A 25,013-nucleotide genomic window follows, 5' to 3' on the forward strand; every position below is an offset into this window, starting at 1 on the left:
AAAAAAGACACGCGATGCACAATGCAGTCGCTCACCACCTGCTGACCGATGCCTGAGCAGCGATCCACCCCTCCCAGCCAACTCCCCCAGTTTATATACTGAGCATGACGTTCTATGGTATGGAATATCCCTTTGGCTAGTTCGGGTCAGCTGTCCTTGCCATGCTCCCTCCCAGCTTCTTGTGCACCAGCTTGCTGGCAGAGCATGGGAAACTGAAAAATCCTTAACTTAGGATAAGCGCTACTTGGCAACAACTAAAACATCAGTGTGTTATCAACATTATTCTCACACTAAATCCAAAACACACTGTACCAGCCACTAGGAAGAAAATTAACTCTATCCCAGCCGAAACCAGGACAAAGGTCTAAAAAGAGAATTTACTTGCAGGTGGACTTTACAGTCAACAGGGCACAGACAGGCTAAAGCCCGCAGATACAATGTTCAGTGCTATGACCACCCACAAACTCCTGCAGAGACTCCATTCTAGAAATACAGCTGCTCTGCCCCTGTGTTCCCTAAACGAACCTGACAGTCTTGACAGCCTGACCACAGCTAACAAAAAGTCCCACGCTCAAAGCTGCTTTCACCTGTGCGCAGCGATTAGCACGCGCCCCTTAGCAGAGCTCCTCTGGCAAAGGAGAAGCCGGGGCGGGGGGGGGCGAGTCTTAGCAGAAACAGCATTTTAATTATCATGTAAGCCATTTCACTTCTTGTGGTATTTATGGAGGTTACAGACACCATTTAGTATAATGTTAAAGTGAGATAAAAACATATCTGCAGAGGGCTGTGCACACTGTATTTATTTACTCACTACACATGTGAGATGTTTCTCATTGCCTTGAGCTATAAACAGTAATGAAATTTCAAAGCTCCTGGAATTTACCAGTATACACACACATTTATACACACTTACTTTCTTTTCTGTTGAACTCTTTCAGACTTGTGCCTGCTTTTCCACATTGAGATATTCCCTAAGCCCTGAATAAAACCTCTATTATTATATAGAGCTAGTTGAACGAATACTCTGCATTCCAAAAATGCACATGACTGTGCTTAATGGAAAGCTGCCTGCCAGCGAGGGAATCCCAGTCCTGTTGATATTGAGAAGGTCTATGCCCAAGATACACCAACAAAGACAAGTCAGAAGAAACCCTTCTCTATTTTCCTCTGCTTTCAACAAGGATCATCTTTACAGTTCAAGGTCTACATTGCTCAACGAGATGGCCAAAGCCTTCCCAACACCTAGGACACTGGGCGAAGCATAATTAGTGGACTGCAAAACATCTGCTAAGAGCAGAACTGTCCCGGTGTGCCCATGGCTCTTTATGCTGCCCCTTCTAGTTACTAACTGTGCAAGAGGATCCTTAAATTACTCTGGCCTAAATGTTTAGAGAATGCTCTTCTGACTGTAAACAGTGTTATCTGAGACATGTGGCTAGTAAAAGGCTGGCAACGTATGAAATAATTTCTCACAACATGCCCTAATCAGGGCACTGGTACAAACACAGGGACCGAGGTTCCCTGCCTCAGAGGGTTTACAGTCTAAAAGGGACAAAACCAATGAATATCTAAGCAGCGTGGCCAAGATGTGGGCAAGCATGTTAGTCCTCTATAAACTTCTGCTGTGCTTCCCTAGACGCGGTTTTCTCTTCTCTGTAGACAAGTTCCAAATGTTGTCTCTACTCCTGATGCCTTTTTGTAGGCAAAACTCCTGCTGAGCTTCAGTGGGAGTTCCCCATGCAAATGAGAACCAGGTCAGGCCTCAAATTATTAAGTTCCTGCAGCTTTTTGTGGGAAAGTCACGTCTGTGAAGTGAACAAACATGCTATACACCTCTTTTCTAGAGTGGGTCAACCTGGGCTGGTTGTATACCTGGTGCTGTGGCTTAGCCTAGGGCACACGCCACAACCAAAAGCAGGTGTGACATACTTTCTGCATGCCACAGACATGCATGTGACACACCACAGCTTTTTTTATGTTTTGGTTAAACAGCTTCCAAAGTAACTTTTTCAAAGGCACCTACATCAGCTGGGAGCCTACAGTCTCCTATTGATTCTCAGTGGGACTCAGGCACCTGTGACTATTTTACCCTATTGTTTTAGAGGCATTTGCATCAGGGACCAAATTAATGCCTGGTACGATGCCATCGGTTTTACTCAGAAGTCAGATTTGGTCTGTACATCTCAACAGCAGTTGGTAGTTCCGGAATATCCATCATTTCAAAGGACAAATATATGTACTCAACCTGTATTTCCCCGTGATCCCCCAAAGGTTCAATGCACTGGTCTAGAAATGAGAGATCAGCAGTCCCTTAAATAACTGAAAACATGTAAGGAAAAGTCCATCTGTCACAGTATGTCAATTTTTAAAAAACAGAAGTAACTTCAGGCAAGGAATGTCCTGATTTCATAAATTAGGCTTAATTGTTAGTATCTCACTGAGCTCTTTGTATTAACAGCCATGTGCTTAGAAAAGAAAAAAAAAAAAAATCTGTATCCTGATATCTCCAACATCTCAGCAGGCTGCTACATGTCACTCATTCCACTGAAAGCCTGGTCTTCGTTTAACCTGATGTCAGCGCAGCAGAAGCCGCTCAGGCAGGCAGTAACCCTCTGCCCTCCCTCCGGGCTCGGCTGCCCCAGCGCTCCAGGGCAGCACTGGGCAGCAGACACAGCAAGCAACAGGAGGATCAGCTAGACCCCGTGACTTGAGCCTGCCTTAAAGAACTTACTCAAGTTTTGTCGGAGAGACAGCGCGGGAGAATCTCCCCCAAAAGTTTTGACCCTTGTATTATTTCCCCAGAAATACATTACGCTTTTTTTTTTCTCTTATGACAAATTTATAAAAAGAGACTAACTTTGCAGTCTCGCTGACAGTGGTGAGAGCTTTGCTCTAGTAAAGAAAGCAGAATTTGACCCAAAGTGGTGTATTTTCTGAAGTAGTGTATTTACTAAGACAGCTTTCAATTCTATCCTGGGGAACTCGGATAACATTTACAGTGGGTGTTTTTAATAAACATTTTCTGTCTGAAGCCTCGGCTCTCAGCAGCCAACACAAACCAAAGCACAATGCCTTTGCCTTGCCAGCCCTGCAGCACAGTGCCGCAGGCACGTGTGAAAGTCATCCCGACACGAGAAGTTTTACTTCCCTCCCTGGCAGGGAGCACTGGGTCCCACGATTCTGGCGGAGCGCCTTGCTGGGTCTGGGCACACACAGCTACGGGATCCCTTAGTAAAAAGGGAAAAGCACAACACCTCCTTCCAGGGCAGCATCGCGGCAAGTATTGACAGGGCTCCATTAGGGGACAGTGGCAGCGCCCCGCAGAAAACAGCGCTGAGCAAATGTAGTATAAGAGAAGAGACCTGGTCAGAAAGCTAGAAGCAGGCAGGGAAACAGCACAGAAACCCAAGTCAGACCACTCCTTTGCAGAATGCTCACTGCATCTCCCCTATCACATTTAAAGGTCCAACTCTGCAAATCAACGGATGGAAACACAAAAACTTTGTAACTGGAAGCCAAAAGGCCTGACCCAAAACCCACTGAAACTGATGTGAATGTTTTCATTGATTCAGTGGATTCACCCTACTTAAATTCAGCCATCTAAGAGTGAGGTGTTCGTTTTGGCACCTAAAACCCTAGCCAGTGGGGAAAGAAAGGGATTTCCACAGTACAATTCATTCCTTTTCTTTTTTTTTTTTTAATTGCCTCAAAGAGTGAGTGAATACTCTTAGTTTTGCTGTCAATTAAAAGAATTGAAGCCTTTTCAGCCAGTATTTCCAGCTGTATTTTTCTCTTCCACGCACAGCAGTTTTCTCTCTTTAAGTTAAAACAGGGAGTGGAGGGGAGAAGGTACACTACTATGAGTTCCCCTAGGATAAAATTACAGACCCATGGTACCATTCCAGCTATGTCATTCTCCCTGGCTCATTTTTTTTTTAATCTCAGTAATCCTACCAGCATATCCTTCTCCTGGCAGCAAAACTACCTCACTTATCCTGTAACGTGCCTTCAACTGCCCTCAGGCAGATGAAAACTGTAAACAAACTGTCAAAGCTGTAACTAGGATATCCAGTTAAAGCACTTCTTTAAAAAAGAAAAAACCTGGACCATCTAGAGAAAACAGACCAGAGTAAGGAAAGAAAAGGCTGTGGAAAGGTGCTTTTCTAACAGAACTAGTCCTCCTGCACTCAGAGCCTAGACTGCCTTTTCATGTGCTGCCTGCATAGCTTAAAAAAGCTCCTGCGTTATGACACCTTGCATGTTAGGAATGGATGCCAAAACCAAACGCTGCTGCAGTCCTGCAGTACAGAGCTCCCAAACTGATGGAAGTGTAGTAAAAATCTTTGGGCAAAGAACTGTGCTAGAAGACAGATTTTACATCTCTACTATGCTGGCAGGTATCTTCAGCAACTCCAGCAAAGTTATTGGCGTTACGTACATTCCCATTAATTTAGTCAAGTTGTGCTGACATTTAAAACCATAAAAAGCCAAAAGGTTTAAAATATTTAGAAGGTTCAGACTGTTAGAAGGTATCTTACCATGTTTCTCTACTGCAAAAAGCTGGATTTCTTGCCAGTTTTCCCTTAGATTACACAATATGGATAATTTACACAACATGCCGCTGAAAGGAAGGCTTGCAACAGAAATGCAGTACTCCTGAAACAGTAAAGCAATCAATGCCCTAAACAAAGCAATTTCCTAGCAGAATATGATGCATATCATGTAAAATAGTATGGCTTTCTAGTCTGTAAGGATGCAGAACCAAGAGAAGCCCTTTTACTTCTCAAGATCAGACAGTAAAGACTAATAACTAAAAACTCAAATGACCACAAGTGAATACTACTGCATTTGGTAAGGCAGAGCGCTATTTCTGCTCATGTTGCTAGATCTCCTCTGGAGCATGGGACAGCTACCTCCTAAACTCTGGGGCTTCCCAGTTACCCAGAAATACAGCTTGCTAAATGTGAGAGAGTAAGATGGTCCAACTTTTCAGCTTTCAATATAAGCCTGATACCAGAGCTAGAACGAGCTATTTGGTGGTGCTTTTAAGAGCTTAACCCTGAAGCCCTTACTCAGACAAAACTCCTGTTTGAGATGTATGAGCTTTCCAAGTAAGATGAATGGAAGAGATAGGGTACCAGGCTAAGCACCTGCAACTCACATTAGGATATTCAGTCCCTTTCTAGTTTTGTCCTTAAGTACTTATTTTTTTATTCACAGATCAGAACACATTGCTGCAAATGGCTGATCGTTAAGCTGTCACTTTTAAGATGGCACGTTAAGCTGTAACTCCTGATCTGTTTGCAACTCAAATTCTGCTGCCCTGGGAGGAAAACATGCAATGACTGACCTGTAACTTCCAACCTCCTTTTGCTCCCTCAGCTAAGCTGTGCCAAGCACAGCTCCTGTACACATCGGCCACTGGCGAGAGAAGGGACAACACAAGTGAGGGAAACCCACAGGGCTACGTTCCCTTGCTGTGCAAATCTTATACCTCCCGGGACCTGAGCACAGCATGCTTCCTCCCCTCCCTTGATTAAACAGGATATGAGATTTTGGGATGTTCTTGCCCCAAAAAAGCCACGAAGGAAAACCAGAGAAAGTCTGCTGCTGCAGGGGAGCATGCTGCCTTGCCTCACCTCGCCTCTACATTTTGTCTGACAACTAGCTGCAAATGAAATTCCACATTTCACTTTTCAAACAGAGAAAATGAAGGTTAATGACAGCTCACACTCTTGAAAAGGTTAACCAAGTAACTGTTTTAAAATCCTTTAAACTTACTCTTTAAAGAAAATGGTTACATAAACTATTGAAAGTCAGGAAATTCGAGCTGAAACGTGTCAGTCTGTGGTTAAAAAATGGAAAGTGACAGGAGCCAGGGGTTGAAGAACATTCTCTTTAGCTTGCAGGGCTTCTACCTTGTGTTGTTTCCTTTGTTACTGGGGGAAGAAGATATCAAAGCAGCGCTATTTTCTTAAAAGGTTCCATTTCATGGTGTCTTTTGATAGCCTGCAGGGTTAGGTAGATGGTCTATGATTTAGCCTACTTTTCTATCTGTTAAAATGTCTGTTAGGATAGTTTGCATTATGTACTGCTACTTGTTTGATTGGCTACAGAACATAATATGAAATAAAACATAACTTTTACACAGGAACGTCCAGAAACAGAGTTTTTACGTAACTTCTTATGAGGTACTATTCAAGCAAATGCTCAGTACGGATCATCAGCTTGCCTCAATAAGGGCTTCGTATGTTATCCCAAAATCTTAACCCTTGGCAAAGTTCCTACGGAAGCCAAAATCTCCCTACAGTGAAACTAGATAGTTTCTGAGTGACAAAAATATAGGATGCAAAAATATAGGTTGTAACTAACTCCACCAATATAAAGAAGTATTTGGGATCCATGCAATGGAGTGTAAGAGTAATTCCACCCCAAGGCAACACATGGGTTTGGTGAGACATCTCCTATTCCTGCCAGGAAGAGAATACCCAATGCACAACCATGAGATCTGCCATGCAGGATAAAAAACATGGCTGAACCTTCATACCTTACCACAAAGATCCTATGCACAGCTGCCTTTACATCCAATGTTTTACAGAGACTTAGCCAGGGGATCAAATGAAGATGAAGCCCAAACTCTTCTCGGGTCTAAGGGGACTCTTTCTCCCATTGCTCTAGTCCAACACCGGTACCAGCACATTCCCAGTGGAGTTATATGCAGCCACCTGACCTCACATGCCAAATGATGCAATGTGCTGTTCCTCTTAAGTGATGGTGAATGATATCATGCTATCTGATATGGTCATCAACTATTATTTAGTAAGTTGCATATGATCAGTCATGTGTCCAAAATGCAGTAAAAAATATCCTTAGAGATTGCTTTGAACATTTGTTACTCTTGCCTTCTTTGGAACTCAACAGCAAAACAATAAGCAGCCAGGCACTTTGGTAAGCCTATTGCTAGCCAAGTATCTTTTTCTTTAAGTAAATGCAGTGCAAAGTATTAAAGCAATGAAAAATACTGTGGGCTGGCAAGCATGCTACCTCCCTCTTACGTAAGTTCAAATTTAAAAGAAAGTGGAATTTTAAGAACCAAGCATGTTAAAAGCATATTGGAAAAAAAAAAGTTTAATGCTCTCTTTCTTTCTCTCTTCCCTCTCCATGCACACATCCCAAGGTGCAGAGTGTGCTATAACTCTTACTTGGACTGAAGTCAATGAGAATTTGCCTAAGTAAGAACAGTTGGTTCAGGGCCAAAGTATTAACAACAGCAATGTAAACATACGCAGACAAAATTAAATTTCACCCAGATGCGTTCCCTGGTGTTTCATGTCTACCTGCATCCAATCAGTGGATTTAGTCCAGTGTTCCTGTGTGCGTCCTGTGTGTACATGTACATGGGCAATATACCAAATTACAAACTAGAAAGCATAAGAACATGCTAAAAACCTGGTCATGTACAAAATGCCACCAGTCAAAATCAAGCGCAAATGCTAACATTTTCAATTGCTTTGCAACCTTTAGACATGCTGTGTCCTCGTCACAGATGTCTGGCTCCACTGGGATGGAGGGGGAGAAGCATTAGGGCAGAGCAGCAGCAGTTTTTGGTGTGAAACAGAGCCAGACCACGTGTCCTTCCTGAGCTGTACGAGGCCACATTCCCCTCTGACATGAAGCCAAGCAGCCTTACCAGGGTTGAGACAGATTCTCCCTTTTAACCATAACACTAAGTCCAGATCAGAGAGTGCAGCGATCGGCAGACAAGACCGCGTTGTTGTAAGAAGTCTGTATTTCATTCTGAAAAAGCTATCTGTGCCACCATCACAGAAACCCCTAGCCACATTCTTCATTTAGGATTACATTTCTGCTGAAACACTCAACACTCAATGTTTCTTCATTGGCAGACAGAATAATTTTACCTTCATACTGCTTCACCAAGAAGCTGCATACTAAATATTCATTTGGGGGCTTTTTACAACTGCTTTTTCTTTCAGTTCAGCATGTTTTAAACACTGAGATGAGTTGGGAAGTAATTTTTAACTCAGTTCCTATGTAAGAGAAAGTCCTCTTTATCCAGACAATGAGAATACCTGACTAAAGGACGGGATCCAGAATGGACAACAAATTGACTCATATAAACTTTCTGTACAAAATCAACACGAGTGAGGAGAGAAGATTAAACAAGCCCTTTCATTTACAGCAGCTTGTAAAGAAATTATTTTTAGATAGCAGGAAACATAACACTGCTACGCCGAAGATCAAAAGATCCTATTTTACAGGCACCTCAGATGCTTTGTTTTTATTACAGGCAGAGCGCAGGCAAATGCCACAACATACTCTGTTTAGCTACCTGAAAATTTTGCCCTAAACCTATGGAGGAGCCTGGAGTTTGGCCAGGGGACATGGCCAGGCGACAGCTCGCTGGCGAGGCAGCGGGACCAGCAGCCTCCTCCCACGGACCAGCTGGGGAGCTCCAGAGACCCCCTGCAAAGCTGGAGCCTGGGCTCCTTTGCCATGAGATGGTCTGAATTCAGTCCCTAAATAACTGCCCTAACCCAGGGGCAGTAGATCTTCAAGCCCTCCTCTTCGCTGTCTACCACGGTGCAGCTAAGAAACACGGTTCATGAGAAAAGAGCAAATAAGCAATAGGGAGTGTGAGTCTTTGGTCGCTATGGTCACCCCCACGCAGAGGGGAGACACAGTCCCTGCTCTCCAAAGCTGCTTTTCATCAAGTGATTCTGCAGTGCAAAATACAAACCTACTCCACGGCAAACTGTGCCAAACGGGGACATGGGTGAAATTGTAATATCTCACTTTATAATGCCCAGCTAGAGATGCTTAACCAAAACCACGTTTTATTCATTCCTTCCTACTGTAAATATCCCCTTAAGTAAACTCTGGAAAGAGGGAGGAAATAAAGGATTAGCCATGTGGACTATCTGTCTGAAAGTCAGGAACCATGGAATTAGAATTTCCTTTCTGACAGTGACTCACCCTGGGGAATGAGACACTTTCTCTCAATTCGCCTGTGTGGAGAAAGGGTATAAATTCACTTATTCATCTACCTCAAAAATATGGGTTGTGGTGGAAGGATAATTAAGCACTATCTCCACTGCGTTTCATCTCTGAATGACTTGCTGTGGGCCCAATCTAAAGTCCACAAGAGTTGACAAAGAGGCTGCTAATGACTTTGGTGGGCTTTGGATCAGGCCCTATGTAACAGCTCTATTTTAAAGTCTAGCAAATGTGTATGTTTGTTACACTCGGAAAAAGCATAAATATGTAAAACCCAGCCTCACATCTGGCTTACATTACAACAATAGCACATTTAATTCATTTCAGAGATCCCAAGATGTACAGCTGGCCGTAAGGGTTATGAGGCTCCTTCAGACCACCAGTTACAACCACATTTCTGGTGCAACCTCAGCCCATGCTCAGGGAAAGGCCATTCTGGTGCTTGGCTGGATGGGCAATACTGGCTGCATCTGCGCCAGACAGCCGGGCAGTGCCAGCCTCTCCTCTCACCCCAAGGCCAGTGACAAGTTCTGGCCACCACTGCACACCTCAACTCTCCTGCTCTCTGAAACAGCAGAGCCGCCTACAAGAAGTCTATAGGAAAAAGCCTCTGGATTAATTCTCAATCCTACCAATTTAACACTGGAGCCAGATGAGCTACAATGCCCCCCACACAGGGCTTTGCCCTTTTTAGCTTCCTGGCACTGCTGTAGCTTCCGCGTCCTCATGCTCCATGGGTATAGTGAGATCCTCAGCCATGTTCATCTGAACGTTTCATTCTTCTATACTCAAACCTTAAAATTAGTCTGCGAGAAAGCAATATATGAATGTATTTTTATATACAAAGGGTATTTTTATCAAGGAATAGTTACCTGCAGAGGACTAGCTAGTGGCCTGTTCCTAGGTACTGCAAATGTTTTGTGAAAACTACCATCTTCTTCAGACACGGGCATCTTTAAAATGGAGCTGGTAAGAAGATTCTGAACAGGAAAAGGAAAAAAACCAACACGTTTCCAGTAACTCAAGAGAACAATCTGAATTTGAATGTATTAAAAGCAAACTCAGCCTGACTGCAGGGGGTGCAACACTGGGCACGGTCACAGACAGAGTGCTCAGCCTGGGAGCAGACCTCAGCCTCGGGTCCCTGGGACTTGGCTTTGCAGAAGCATTGTCACATGCAAAGATTTTTCATCCAGTGAAGCTCCCAAGTGCAAGAATAACAGTAACATTGAATAGTCCCAGTGAAGCAAAGGGAACCATGCTCATGCAAGGTCTCCTTTGCACAAACCAAAACAGACTCTCTCTTTCTTTTACTAGTTTTAACTCTGTGACCTAGTCATTTCTATACACAGGTGCAGGCATCCTTCAAGTGCAGGCTCATTACAAAGACTGTGGGCTGCACAATGACTGCAGCTTCTGCTACTTTCTATAGGCATTACAGTGATCTAATTAAGTGCGGGATTTTGCTTCTTATGCTTAATACAGAAAAACTATATGGAAATAATGAATAATGCCTACTTGTGAGGAAGGTCAGCCAAAATATTTTCTCTCTTGCATTTAAGAACTGAACAGGGATGTAAAACAGAAAAATCATTTGGTGGTGTTAAAACTTCCACTTACTGGCACATCTTCCATAGCAGACGCATGTGTAAAGAGCTGAGTGTTCAGGTTTTCTCCTTCCCAGTGATTCGAGCAAAAAAAATTTCCAGCTTTATCTGTTGGAGACTCCACCTGAAAGCAGGAAAGGCACCATGATAAAAACCAGTACCTAACTGACCAGAAGGAGATTTATCTGTCAGTTGCCTAATAAATTGAATAAATATTCTTCACAGCCATGCATAATGCATGTCTACAGTACTGTCTTTTACAGCACCCTTGCTCTTTGCAGAAGAAAGAAGTTCAAGGTTCTCAAAAAAATCCCCACTTAATAAAACTTTGAATACTTGCACTCAGCACTTTGTCAGTATTCAGGAGTTTAATCCCCTAGAAAGGATCGAGAATATATGTATTTTTAGAATTTTAGTGACAAAGTAATACAATGCAATGTCCTCAAATGTTCAGGTTTCTAAGTCACTCCATGGAGCTTGGTCCCTGTGGGGTTCTTCTATAGTTTCCACCCATATTAGAAAGATTCAATCCAAATTCCTGTCTAATTTTTTTTTTCTTTTTAAGTTTCAAACGAAAACTGCATTAGAACGGCCCAAGCAAACCCCTGCTGAAAACAGCAGAAAGACTTCTATGGAAATCAATGGGAGATGAATTAGGCATGCCTAGTATACTATATAGAACTGACACTAAGATCTTGGGGCTCACATGAAAGAAAAACAGACACAGCTATTTAACAGAAAAGGTATTGGTATAAGTTTCTCAGCGAAGAGTGTTGAATTAAATTGCCTCAGGTAAGTTTGAGATTTACCTCTTGTTTGATTTTCTTCAGCAAAGGGGGTCCACTTTCATGTAGCCCAGCTACTATTGCAGATTCCTCCGACTCCTGCTTGATAACGTCCTGCAGATCTTCTACAAGATGAGTCGGAGTTTGAGGCTGAAAGGAAGAAACGTTATATGCAAGTCCCAGAACATCCCTCTGCACCAATATCAAAGCAACTTTTATCATTGTTTCCTTCTTACCAGCATCTTCAAAGGACCATATTTGATTTCCTGAGCTGCAAGTGCGCTTTTGAATGGAGTGGGTGTTCTTGGAGAGCTCTCTAATATCGACCTCTTGATTGCTGGAGTTCTGAAACTTTAAAAAGAGGGAGAAAAACTTTAAACGAACATGCTTGGAAATCTTACCTCTTTACAGAAATACACGCATACAGGCAGCAGATGCTGTAAGACTCGGACAAATATTTTCCTGCAATCCTACAATCCATTTTGCTTTTCTGGCAGAACACCTATTTCTGTGATAAGGTGGAATGGCTTTACTTAAAAAACTGGTGAGTCTATGTGTGTGATTGTTTTGTATTAATAAACTTACCTCCACAGTTATAAAGTGGAAGTTTTACTCCAAACTAAGAAAAATCTGAATCTGTTAGCAAACAACTCTGCAGGAAACAGAGTGACCCAGCACTTTGGTTGCATGCGAACCTAAAGAAATGAACCCTCACGAATCTGACAAGACAATGGGATAAAAGACTTACATGTGATTTTCCTTCTGAGCTTTGAAAGTCTGGTCCCTGTGGAACGGCGTGGTAACAGCCATCTTATGGCCACACACCGGCGTGGAAGTTAGCGCAGGGTTGTCCAGGTTCAGGTTTTCGTGATTGGATGAGGTGTTTAAGAACTGCAGGCAGGGAAAGGAAAAATCAACAGGAACATCCAGATTACAATGTTGACTTCTTAAGTTGATGTTATTGAACAAAAGAAAAAGAAATTATTCCCTTCTGATTGATGTAAGTGATTCTCTTGACCCTACGATGCAGGTAGGTGTATATGGGGTACCTGACTATGCAGCAAAACAATACTCAACAGTTTGGCTGGAGCACTGAGGAAGCCAAAATGAGCATTTCTAGAGAGGGAAGTTATAAAGAAAATGACACTCCATTCCAATGAGAAACACTCTCCACCACTTTAAGAGCCACATCGTAAAAGCCTGATTTGGATTTTCTGCAAATAAATTTTAACTAATATTAAGAGCAGTGTGCCCAAGTAAGAACTGGGTGAAAATTAATAACGGGTGTTTCAGGAATAAACCCGCAGGAAATGGGGCTAAATTCCACCAAGATTTATATAGGGAATCTAGGTGCTTTCAAGGCAGTACATAAAGCGTTTATGACAGGAAAATAAATTTCCTATCATCTGTCTCAAAACAAAGTGCTCTGTTTTCACAGCATAAAATGAAAACTGCCACCTGTGATGGGTGCGTGGAGTGTTTTGGAATGGAAACAGCTGACTGAAAAGGAGGCAGCAGTATTAGCCTGGAGAAAATTGCTTTTGCATGAGTTCTACCTAGTAACCTAAAATACTGTTTCCATTTCTAGTGTCTACAAATCTGTGAGTGTAGTGGTATCCTTTATTCTGACAACGATTCATCGTATTACCTTCTAGACTCAACTTGCATCAGATTAAAATATACTTTATAAAAATATGGCATGTAAGAAAATACGGATTTCACTAGGTAATGGGAGGTACAGTGGGACATCATTACATGCAATCTTTTACTATCCTTCACGAAATAGTGTTTCTCTGACTTCAAGAACTAAAGCCAAACCAAGGCAAAACCAACACAAACAGACAAACAAAAAAAACCAAAACACTTTTAAATAGTGCTACAGCTGTGAAACAAAGCAACCATCAGCAGGAATTTGGAAGTGCACGCCAGGCCATTTTAACAGGCCATTTTCCTCCTCATTCCTATTCCGCCCCACCCCACATGGCCCGGGGTTGAGGATGGCGAGCCGTGATTTGAATTTTCTGGTTGTCAGTTTGTCTCACAACCTGAATGCTATTTAAATGCAGTTTGGGGTTTTCTAGGTCAATGAATCATACTGTAAGTGGACAGAGATGGAAAGTATTACAAATGATCAGAAATGTTAAACTCTAGTAGTTGAAGGAGTTAACAGCAAGAGCAAAGCAAGCAATCGTACTCCCCTACAAAAATGATCCAAATAAAAAAAAAACCCCGAAGCCCCACAGATGAATTTAAAATAAGAGAATCAACAGTTAGCTTGCTGATGATCTAAACTCAGTGGTGAAGACTAAGAGGAGTGAGAAGATTCAAACACGGAGTGAAATCAACAAGCGCAACGGTAATTAGTCATTTGTTCCAAAGGATTAGTTTCTAAATTGTTAAGGCTGGGGTGACTTTTGAGAATTAGTAACATCTGTGCAGAAGTCTTGATCTACCTGCGAGGGAGAGAAGGGCAGGCTTTTGACAGGGGAGCGCTTAGGAGGAGTTGAGCTGCTGACGTCAGCTAGGACCAAGGTGCTACCGTGGCCACTGGCTAAGGGGCTGGAGTGCCCTCTCCTTTTGCGAAGAAGGACCCACGGAGCCGCGCTGCCCTGTGAGGCAGACAAGGACTTTGGTGAGCCAGGAGAGCCCTGACTCGACATGATTTTGCTCAAGTTTGTGATGGGCTGTCCTTGAGGTCTACAAGCACTGGCCCCTCTTTGCTGAAGCTGCGCGACTTTGCCTGAGGGAGCTTTGCTAGCCGAAGTGTCTGTGTCTTCAAAGAATTCAAAACTGCTGAGATCACCCCATGATGAAGGATCCTGAAACAACGTGGGAGGCACGGAGCTATAAGACAGTATATAGTGCCACCTCATGAAAATACAGCGCTAGGATAACCAACAGCCCGTAACCAACAACAACGAAGTCTTTCCCAGTTCAATTTGGCTTGACTCTGTTTATTTGAGCAGTAACACTGTGAACGCTTATTTGTGTTTTCAATATATACCTTGATCACATCAAACTGTCTAACATCCTAGTGGCGTTGCTGGCAACTGAGTCCCTAAAGAAACAATGAGTCAAGTGATGTCCTTACTACCTACTTGCCCAGAGTTTTCTGCTTAGTATGAAGACAGTGCTTTTCACTACCAAAAATTGCACGCATTGGGCTCTAAGCCAAGACTGGTCTCCTCCTAACCTGCACGCCTGCTCTGGACGTGCCGAAAGGGACGTAATGCTGCATGAAGCAGACACCTCTGCTGCTGAAGGAAGGTGTCACCAACAAATGTATTTTAACATGCCACTTCTGTTACACGTAGTATCCCAGACACCAGAATGAGAAAAGGCTCGTGTCAATGTCAGTCAGCTACTTGGCATTTAAAATGCCTGTTTCCAGTTCTTCACATATGCCAGGGCAAGCTCCTTAAACTTTGAGAAGCAGCTGTTAAAACCACAACAAAAACTTTTAGAAAATGATGCAGATACATGAGCAGCCACACATAAACCTATGGCATGTGTCACTTCAAATATAAGTAAGTATCATTTCATTGTTTAAAATCTGTCACAGTGTCTCTGATTTTATTTTAAGGAGACTTAATATCGAGAGACCATTTCAAGCTCCTGTTGTGCAGTTTGCTAACAACCACACTCCCATACCACGATGTAGCAGGAAAGGGAGACACCCACAAAAAGCATATGCATCCACACTCCAGGGCTTCATTTATGAGAAGCCACATTTTGTTCTGTCAGAAGCTAAGCTTCAGATCTTGTAGCAATTAGAAGTTACTCGGAAAAAAAACCCCACCACATTTAGGACTGTCCCAGCTCCTCTCCCCTTACTCCTTGACCACGCACGAATCCACCTGAGGCGGCGAGTCTACTTACGGAGTCTATTAACTGGAGTGTTTCTGCAAATTCTAAGAGATTCTTAACATTATCCAGGATGTTGCTCTGGTGAACAATCATGCACCGTGCAGGGGATGCACTTTCCTCAGGTAAGCAACCGTGATCCACTGGTGGAGATGGAGTACAGTGGTGATGTTCCCCCAAACAGGAAACAGGTGCATTGTCACCACTGGTCCTGGTACTGTCAGCAATTGTGGTGCTGTGCCAGCCAGGGTAGTTTGATGTGTGGTTCTGGGTCTAAAGGAAGAAGAAAAAACAAAAGAAAAGGGGGGGGGGAAGGCAGAAGGAACTTAGCAATGAAGTTGCACAAGGTGTCAGATGCCACTGGAGGAAAGATAAAAGTAGTTGCATCATCATCTAAAAGCTTATGCCTATGAAACAATTGTCAAGATGTTTCCTTTCATCAGCGCAAGATCTCTTTTTAAGTAATATTGGCATTGTGTTTGTTATCCCAAAGTTACCTCATAATTTACTTCCAAGATTATGAACATATATCATTACTAACACATAATCAATTCATACTGTGTTACTCCAAAAGCTCAAAAAGTGTCTGCAAGTCATTTTCTGTGAGAAGCAAGAAACGGCAGGATTTCCCTACTGAGCGCTCAGCACTGTAGAAAGCTAAAGGGTTTAAGAGTTAGAGTTGCTTTTGTTTGCTTATCTCCTTTTCTTCTCCTATCCCTGTCTAATGCTACAGCTTACACCAATGCAATGAAGAGGCTGTCAAATCAACGTGGTTAGGAAAGCAGAAGAACAAATTAACAGAAGTTTCTTTCCAGTGTGATCATGCAACAGAAGAAATTGCAAAACATTAACTAAAGTTAAAAAGTGGCCAAACTAACGTATCATGCATGCAGTTGTTTTATTATTAATTTAAATATTACCCAAAAAAAGAATCTGCTGGCTATCACCTATCTTCAAAAATGATTTGGGGATTCTTGGCTTTGGTGATGGTGTTAAGTAATTACGTAAGGGTTTTCACACATTAACATCCAATGGCATATACAACGAAGTGTGAGAATTCAGTAATAGCCAGCATTTGCTCCACACATGCAGTTATGAAGAATCTAACATTATTCAGAGAAGTAAAACAAACTGTCAAACATGCACCAAGTCTGAAGCTTACAAAGTGTATAAAACACAGCTGAAGGAAAGAATACAACAGAGAGGAAAAATCTAATGTTACAGGCACTACATTTTCATCACATGAACCATTGCACACTTTTCAGAAACGCAGATCCCACTGATTTAAGATCTGTGGGATTTTTCATTTTCGTACAATCTTGTTTCCAATATTACATCACGTTACAGAGCCCAGCCCTGCTCCCACTTTGCAAAGTAAAATACCTGCAAATTGTTTGCTTTTCTTTTTCAATAAAAGAACTTATGAAGCAAATACAGATTATATATGTGCTATGTTTCATCCTTTTAAAACGGAAATATAGAGCCTTGATTAGTATCGAAGGCAGAGGGGGAGTAAAAAGTTAAAAAGACAAGCACTGGGGTAATGCTGCTATCCCTCCATCCAAGCACACAGTGACAATCTTACTGGTAATGCCTGCTGCCCTTTCAGTTCATTCTCAGTCGACATTAGTAGCAACTCTAATTCCTTTATTCGTTTTTCTTTCTCAGGGTCTTCATCATTATAGTGTCTCTGAAATTAAGAGTTAAGGGAAAAGAAAAGATAAAGGTCTGATAGGATGTAGCAACTAAAATGCTTATGGCTTGCCGTCCTGTGGTTATAACAGCCAAATTAAGACTCAAAGATGAAACAAACATCAATTGTGTTTTCCACTACCAAAGTCCCTGCTGAATTTCAGTACAGACATTTGAAATGGAGAAAGTGGAAGCTATCATACCAGATGTCAACAACTTTGTTTTAAACCCACTTCAGAAGAAGCAATTATTAGCCATGTTAGAACTCCCCCACCTTCCCCATTTTCTCTCTTCACCACACTTATTACATTAAAATGTTTCCTTAATGTATGATGTCTGCATTTTGACTTATCAAATGTTTAACAAATTGACTTTTGAAATGAGGTTCAAGTTATCTACCTGAATAGCTGCAGCAGCTGGCTGAGGAACATTGACAATATTTACATGCAGTGCTACTGGATATGGGATCTGACCAGGGACCTAGGCCGAAAAGCAAAAGACACTAAAAGTTATTATTTCTATCATATTGTCTGCCTGCATTGTGAATTTGTGTTAAACATACTTTGGTTTTAGGTACTTAATATTTAAAATCTATGGAAATGAAATCGCAAAAAACCCAACAATGTTTACAAAAGAAGTAAACAGGTTTTTAGGAATATGACAGTGAGCATTACAGAGGAAGAAAGAAAATTCATATATGAAATATCTACCCTTCCAGAATGAGAAAAGATGAACAATTTATAGATGCATTTGTAAGACTTTTCTAAATTGAAGTGAAAATGCAAAAGATGCAATTTCTTATTATCTAAAACTTGACAGCGTAACTCTCTGAAGCAGCAGCCTGTTTCATTATTAATCATTAATAGAAAAGGAATCAGATTAAAAACAATGCTTGTTTACTTGGTTCCAACAGGCAACCCACAAACAGAATATTACTGAAGGGAATGTGGGAGATTTTCACATAGAACACAGAATTAACCAGATTCAACTGATTTTCGAGAAACGTAATATTCACCACTGTAAGAAACAGTACTGGAAACATGTTCACTGCTCACAAGACGTTAAAAATGCCAAACCCAATTCTACCACCTGAATGTCGGCAATCAGTTTGAAATGTAAATATTCTCATCACCGAATGAAGTCAAAGTCAAGGAAGTCCTCACCTCACATCAAACACACCCAAGTCCACCAAGACTGGGAGAAAACCCTTCGTGCTTCCTGAAATCAGGTATGGCTAAATTGCACCCACCTATTCAACAAAGCAAAACAAAACAAAAAAAACAAACCACATTTTCAGGTGCTTACGTTTTGTGGCTCAGAGATGTGGTAGTAGGGGTAGTCACTGCTCAGCGGGGGCTGGCCGGCTACTGGCAGCTGTGCAGAAGGTGGGTTGTGAGCAAAGGCCATCAAGTGGTTGCTCTTCTGAAAGCCAGCAGCTGCTGAAGAGTGACAGGCTTTGGAGGACTCCTGCAGGTAGCCCTCCTGCTCAACCTTTCGGCGCATGGTGGAATTCCAGTGGTTCTTGATAGCATTATCAGTTCTGCAACAGAAATACATATGTTTGAGGAGTTTTAAAAATGAGCGTTTCCAATTCAGGCAGATTAATAGGCAGGAAACTGCTGTTGGCATTTCTGTTTAAACCTTGAGCTGTCCTCTGACCTTCCTCCTGCCCCCATCTTTACAAATCTCAACTTCTCAGGAAAGATGCTCAGCATAAAAGGTAAGGGAAAAGACAAATGGGCTGTGGTTGTTTATGTACTTTTCAAAGAAATCTCTAAGTCTTAGGCCCTCAAACTGTAAGAAATTAGTAACTGCAGCTTCATCTCATTCCCATGAAGTGAGGTGACAGCAAAGGCTAACAACCCTTTGAGGCTACCCTGAAGGACTGCCAACATCATCTTCCTAAGTCTTAATATTACAGTGGAGTTTTACTGTATCTCACTGCTGAAAAGAAAGACTGTGGAGAACAGCTGTGAAAAGAGTACCTTCCAAGCAACTTTCCAACTGGCCATCTAGACAATGACAACATCATGCTATACACACAAATTCAGTAAACAAAGCTGTTGGGATTTTTCTTAGCTGCAGAAAAACTGAGATTCAAATTCTCACATACATGAGTCAGAAAAAAACAAACTTATCAAGTCTGGGAGACTTTAAAAGTATGCTTAGGAACAGCTCCTCTATTTGAAAAACATCACCACCACACAGTATCACGGATGTGTGGAAGCTACAAAAACTTTCCAAGGGGTAATTCCTTTCTTGTTTTCTTCTAGAAGGTGAAAGCAGCCTAGGGAATGCCTGCTTAAAGGGCTACCATGATCTTAGGCACTGTATTTAGATCTTGAAGATGTTTCACCAAATAGCAGGAATAAAAATGGGAAGGGAAACCTCTCCCTTGCTTACATTATTTGCTTGACTACACTTTATCTTCAGTCACTTTTACTGCAGAGCGAGTAAGACACTGAATCTCTGACATTATATGCAAGCTGTGCATAAGCTTTCAAGGAGACAAGTATTTCCAGGACCAGAGTTTGAGGAAGTCAGTTTCTCCTGTTTTATACACGGATTTTTAACAAGTCAAAATCATCTGGACAATTCAGGAACAATTACAAATGTTGAAGCAGCCTTCTCTTAAATCTTTTTGAATAAACAGACTGGATTTCATGTTGAAGGTATACCCTTAGCTGAATGTAAATTATGTTCCACTTGCAGAGCCTGATCCTTCCCTGTTAAATCAATTTAAATTTTGACAGTTATTGCAAGCACAAATAAGACTGCACAGACATTTAGGAAACTGTTATGGTCTTGCTCTAGTTACTGGGGTTTTTTACTTTCGGCAAGCATTAAAAGCGTGTAAAAATAGCATACTGTTCCATGTACTGACCAAACAGCACAGTTCCCCACTGAGAAAAATGCACAGCGATGTCACTGGCTTTCCAGGTTTTGATTCCAAAATTTTTTGATTTATAAAGTGCAGCCTGAGGCAACTGAAATGGACTGCTCAGAACTGCAGCTTTTTCCTTTTTTCCTACTTAAGAGCTAAAGGTACATGTCATTACCGTCCAGGCAGCAACTTTGCAATTTCTGCCCATCTGTTTCCCAGCCTCTTGTGTGCCTGGTAAATAATTCTATCTTCCTCTTCTGTCCAGGAGGTTTTCTTCACTTCTGGATTCAAATGGTTGTGCCACCTCTCCCTGCACTGTTTTCCAATCCTTCCCTTCAAATGCTTAGCAATGACAGACCAGCGCTTTGGACCGTATTTCTGCACGAGTTCTATTACCTTCAAAGAAGGACATAAAAACTGCCTGTATTTAACGATGCATAATGAATCAATAAAATTTTTCTGTGGTGGAGCAATATTTTCAACAATGTTTCTCAAAACTGCCATGGTAAAACTAACACACAATTTAGGTTCCCCACTTCCCATTTATACTTTTACCCAAAAGGAAAAATCTGCTAATAGTTAAGGCATTTCTAGACTGCAATTCTGCTTTACAGTGTTGTAAAGCAACATTAATTAATTTGAGTAGAAAACTTAGAAAACACTACACAAATACTAGGCATTGATACTGATAGGATCAGTTTGCCTCTGGCCATATTAGTGTTGAGACCACCGAAGTCTCTAGGAGTTTTGCCCCAACTCATGAAATCCACTAGTAAGGCATTAATCAGACAGAAAGGAAAACTGATTACCCTTTGATCCTCCTCTTTAGTCCATGGACCTTTAATAAGTTCTGGGTTTAGTACCTTCTGCCATCGGTGCTGGCACTGAACATCTGTCCGATTCTAGTGAAAAGTAAAACATGCAGAGTAGATCATTCTTTAGAGAAGATGAAAGTAGAGTGATTATGCTCTTACCTAGGTACGCTTGTTCCCAACATATTTCACTGCCAGCTACAACTACTAAGCCATATGGAGTGATACAGTACGTCTGAGAAGTGCTCAGCTATGTTTGCTCACCGAACTAGATAAGATTTCCATCATTTCTGCAGTGAGGACTGTATCACCAGAACTACACAAACTGAATCTTCACCATCTACACAATAGCTGTCATGTTTTCACAGGCATTATTTCTACAACAGCCTAAGTGTTCACAAAGCAATTATCTTCTAAACCATACTTAAAATTCATCAAAGCTATTTTTTCTCTGTGCTGAGGCATTTTCTTTCAGCGTCACATTGACCATCTACTGTGCAACACGCCGCCATCCCCCATTTTTGCTTGTTTGATTTTTTCCAACCCTTTCTGAGAAGTGAAAGGAAAATTAAAGGTAAGGGTTTCCACAACATTCTAACTAAATTTCTGAGGTCTCCATCTGTGGAGGTTTTATATCTCCTGCAAAAACCTAACTATAAAGCAACCACTCCCCTCTCCCTTACTTGGAAACCTCTGATAAAGGGTTGTCACTAGAAGTGGAAACAGAAACCAATATCCACCTACAGGAAGGAAATTGGCAATGACTTTCCAGTCTTCTGTGCCATTCTGCTCCACAAGCTTCTTCAGTTTCTCATCCTGAATCATTAAAAAAACCAGACATAATTAATATCGCAATCTCTTATAATGCAAATGAAATACATTTTAAAAAGATTGTGTCTTTCTAAGCTTTTTATGCATCTATTTCTGCTTCCTGAGTGCAAGGGGAGGTGGTCTGTAGTCTTCTCATACTTTTAATCGCCTAAATCAGGACATTTTTCTACTCCTGTGGATTTTGGTAGGTTCTTTACTGTGCTGCAGGAGAAAAACTGACTTTTTCTGTGCTGTCCTTTGACTCGAATTATACATTCCCATTTTACTGCTCAAAGCAATGTAACTGTTATTATTGTACTGGATTTACAGGAGGGCATGGACGTTTTGATGCCAGGCATCAGAATAACAATGAAATTCAGTAACACTCAGGCACCCAGCTGTCTGGGGACCTCTGGAAATCACAGCCTTAAGCTTTATATGTCTTGAAAGTAATGGGAGTTCCAGTAATTTGCTCATTGCCTATCTGTGTACGATGAAAGCACAATAAAACTAATGGCTCCTTTTCGCTCCTGATCACTGTGAGGGAATTTTGCATACTTGCAATAGCAAGAAATTTGGCCCAGTATTTTTAATGATAAAGCCAGAAATAGAGACCCTAAAGACAAAAAACCCCAATCTCATGTACTGGGAAAGATCTTGATAGTGTAAAACAAGCGAGAACTGCCCCAAGAGATAAGAGGATGGGAGCAACCCTCCCCTTCCCCGGTTAGAGCCTCCCAGTACACTCCCAGTTCATGTGACAGGAAAGTGGCCATTGGGCTCCACAGCCATCCCTTCCTCCCAGGCCACATCACAACCACGTCCACCTCTGTAAAAGCAGACTACAATTTAAAAAAAAAAAAAAAAAAAATGCTTGCAGGAGGTGACCTGCCACTGTTTATATATCAATATACATTGTTAGTGAGGAGAAAGTCAAAACATCACTTAAGAACTGTATTAATGTATTTCACAATAAACTCAAACCAGTTAAATGGCCACAGGATATCCACCTGGCAAAGGAGTTTGATAACCACAATTTACCCAGAAAGTCAGCACAAGGGTATCGTGACTAAAACACATTCTGACCTTCAAAACCAAAATACCTCTTGAATGCTCAATTTTGGTACTGCTGGATTTCTTTCTTCCAGCTTTTAATTTATTTCCACTCAGAATCATAACGCTGCAATTAAGGTGCAAATTTCAAATGGCACAAAAGGACCGCAGCAGTTTCTGCCACAGTTGTTTGCTGCTGTGGGACACTGAACACACGTTAGTTCTCGCATAGCAACCGTTCTCAAACAAAAAGAGGCAGCAGTAACAATCAAGCATTGCTGCAGGTGACTCTGAATCTGTTTCTCCAACAGGGATTACACAGAGACTCACGTACCTGTAATGTAGACCTTGGTGGACATAAAAAAATGGTGTTTATACATTTTATTTAAAAGATAAGAATGACCCTCAAAGTTAAATAAAACACTGAATATAGCCAATGGGTTGAAAACATTGTCCTCATTCATATACATGGGACTGTCACTGAAGTTAGTTTGCAGGCAAGCAACTCCGAGAACAATGATGTGATCCATGCTCTCTCTGTCTTTTTACATGCAGCGGATGAATGAACTCGGATTTACCTCTTCACGGGTCCACCTGGTTTTTCCTAAGTGACGTTTTCCAGTCTTAGGAAGCAGACCATCATAATCATGATCATACATCTCAACATCTTCTTCATCATCGTCACTACTATATATACTGCAGAAGGAAACACAGCGAGACACAGAGTGGAACATGAGGACTTGAGCTACTTAATTACAAAGCACAAAAACCCCACTACAATCCTTACAAAGGTTACACAGATAAAAGTTTTAAAACTTGCACAACAAGATTTTGTTCTGCATTATGTTGTTCTAGTATTCTGAACTGGTTCTGCTGTTTTTGGTATCCACAGATACAAGCAAAGGGCTGGCAGCCTTCGTATTACTGTGCATGTTTAGACCTGCTCTTAATGTTAGATCGGTGGTGAATTACACATTTGGCAAACTTTCAACCAATGAAGGCTTCAAATTAAAATACAATGTTTGGGACAATAAAGAGAACTAGAGGCTATGTCCATTACACAAGCGCATGTTGAAAATCTTTAACTCGTGCCGTACAGTCTGAAAAATATTAGTGGTTTTGTATGTTTAATAGACCAGATAGCTATATCGTTCCCAAATAAAACAGACTGTGTATAAATATAAAAAGTTAAACAATAATAACCTTGTTTGAGAATATGGTTATGGACCTTATATGTGAAGGCAAAAGTTTCTCTACTTAAGTAAAGCCAGTAAAGTGGTAGCGTTAACATGCAATAAGCTCTAATATAAAATGTGCCTGCCATGTATGGGTCTGGACAGACCATGGCTAAGGACAAGTACATTTAATATCCTGCAACTAGCAAAGGAATGATTGGACCCTTTTATATCCTCCATTTCTCTAACTTATGACTTGATTACCTCTATTCCACTTCTAAATACCTCATGCTGTTTTTGAAATCCTCTGCTTCTCACCTAATTCATGACTAAGGGATTTCCCCAGAGGCTATCTATGGGTAAAAAGGTCTCTATTACTCTCTGCACAAACAGCACTTGCTCTACCCAGTTAACTAAAACTAAAAGAGAGTGCTTTGTAACAAGAGCTGTCTTTCTGGTGGGCAGTATTTTATTTCCAGCTTTTAAGATAGGAGCAGCAGTTCTGACACTTCAGCTCAGAGATGATAACCACAAGTGCTAGAAAGGAGACAATGTCACGCTCCGAGACTAAAAACTGTGATAGATCTGATGGTATGGTATGCTATGGTAGGTTAAGGTATGATGACTAAGACATTCAAATAAAGTTACTTTGTAATAAGATTATCAGGCATTGTTTATCCCATTAGCCTGTTTTCAGGAGACCACTTCTTAAACGAAGCTCCAGTGAAGCGCAGAGACTGTTAGTCAAGACGCAAACGTCTCCAAAATGCAAGCCGTTAAACACATATTCTTTTAAAGTACGCTGGGCTAATCACACCATACATCTCCAACCCTGTTTTCTGGCCCGCGGCATGTGCCATGAAAACGATGCTACCTGTAAGAAGTGTCCCAGAGCCTGCTTGCTGTGACGCGCGTGGCCTTCCCCGAGCCTCTGCCCGGTGGCCCCTGACGCGCCCACCCAGCCCATCGCTGCCACCCTCCAGTCGCCCCCACGGTGCCGCAGTCCTACAGCCCGCCTGGCCCCACGGCTCACTCCCCGTTCCCCGGCCCACCGGCCCACCTAACCGTCCGGGGTCAGCACTGACTGAAGCTCCCGCTCTTGCACGCCAAGGCGAGCGCGCGCCCGGAGCCTCCCGGGCTTCAGCGGGGCAGCCCGCCTGAGCAAAGCTCGCACGCTCCGGCAGCAGCTGGCTCCTTCCCCTGCCGCCGCTCACAGAGTAGATTCACTTTTCTAAGTGACACACAGACAGCTGTGCGACTGCTCGTATGCCAAAGGAAGTTTTGTGGCTCAATTTCCAAGTATCATTTTGAAAATG

At 41.9% G+C, this 25,013-nt stretch overlaps 1 protein-coding gene across 3 annotated transcripts in view; it reads right to left on the minus strand.

Moving 5' to 3' along the window:
• Window positions 1-25,013, minus strand: part of MYB (MYB proto-oncogene, transcription factor) — a 29,346-nt gene that overhangs the window by 2,004 nt on the left and 2,329 nt on the right. The window contains exons 2-15 of one of the 3 annotated variants that reach the window (XM_069787265.1): window positions 23,101-23,218; window positions 21,404-21,475; window positions 20,657-20,749; window positions 20,023-20,243; window positions 18,269-18,503; window positions 17,363-17,443; window positions 16,857-16,961; window positions 15,287-15,544; window positions 13,861-14,226; window positions 12,156-12,298; window positions 11,644-11,758; window positions 11,432-11,557; window positions 10,636-10,746; window positions 9,888-9,995 (exon numbers count right to left, since the gene is read on the minus strand). In XM_069787265.1, coding sequence (XP_069643366.1) covers window positions 9,888-9,995; window positions 10,636-10,746; window positions 11,432-11,557; window positions 11,644-11,758; window positions 12,156-12,298; window positions 13,861-14,226; window positions 15,287-15,544; window positions 16,857-16,961; window positions 17,363-17,443; window positions 18,269-18,503; window positions 20,023-20,243; window positions 20,657-20,749; window positions 21,404-21,475; window positions 23,101-23,218 — 2,152 coding nt within the window. The remainder of the gene's footprint in view (window positions 1-9,887; window positions 9,996-10,635; window positions 10,747-11,431; window positions 11,558-11,643; window positions 11,759-12,155; window positions 12,299-13,860; window positions 14,227-15,286; window positions 15,545-16,856; window positions 16,962-17,362; window positions 17,444-18,268; window positions 18,504-20,022; window positions 20,244-20,656; window positions 20,750-21,403; window positions 21,476-23,100; window positions 23,219-25,013) is intronic. The other 2 variants (XM_069787264.1, XM_069787263.1) reach the window with 2 other exon arrangements.

Source organism: Haliaeetus albicilla, chromosome 7, assembly GCF_947461875.1.
Source record: "Haliaeetus albicilla chromosome 7, bHalAlb1.1, whole genome shotgun sequence".
Taxonomy (NCBI): Eukaryota; Metazoa; Chordata; class Aves; order Accipitriformes; family Accipitridae; genus Haliaeetus; species Haliaeetus albicilla.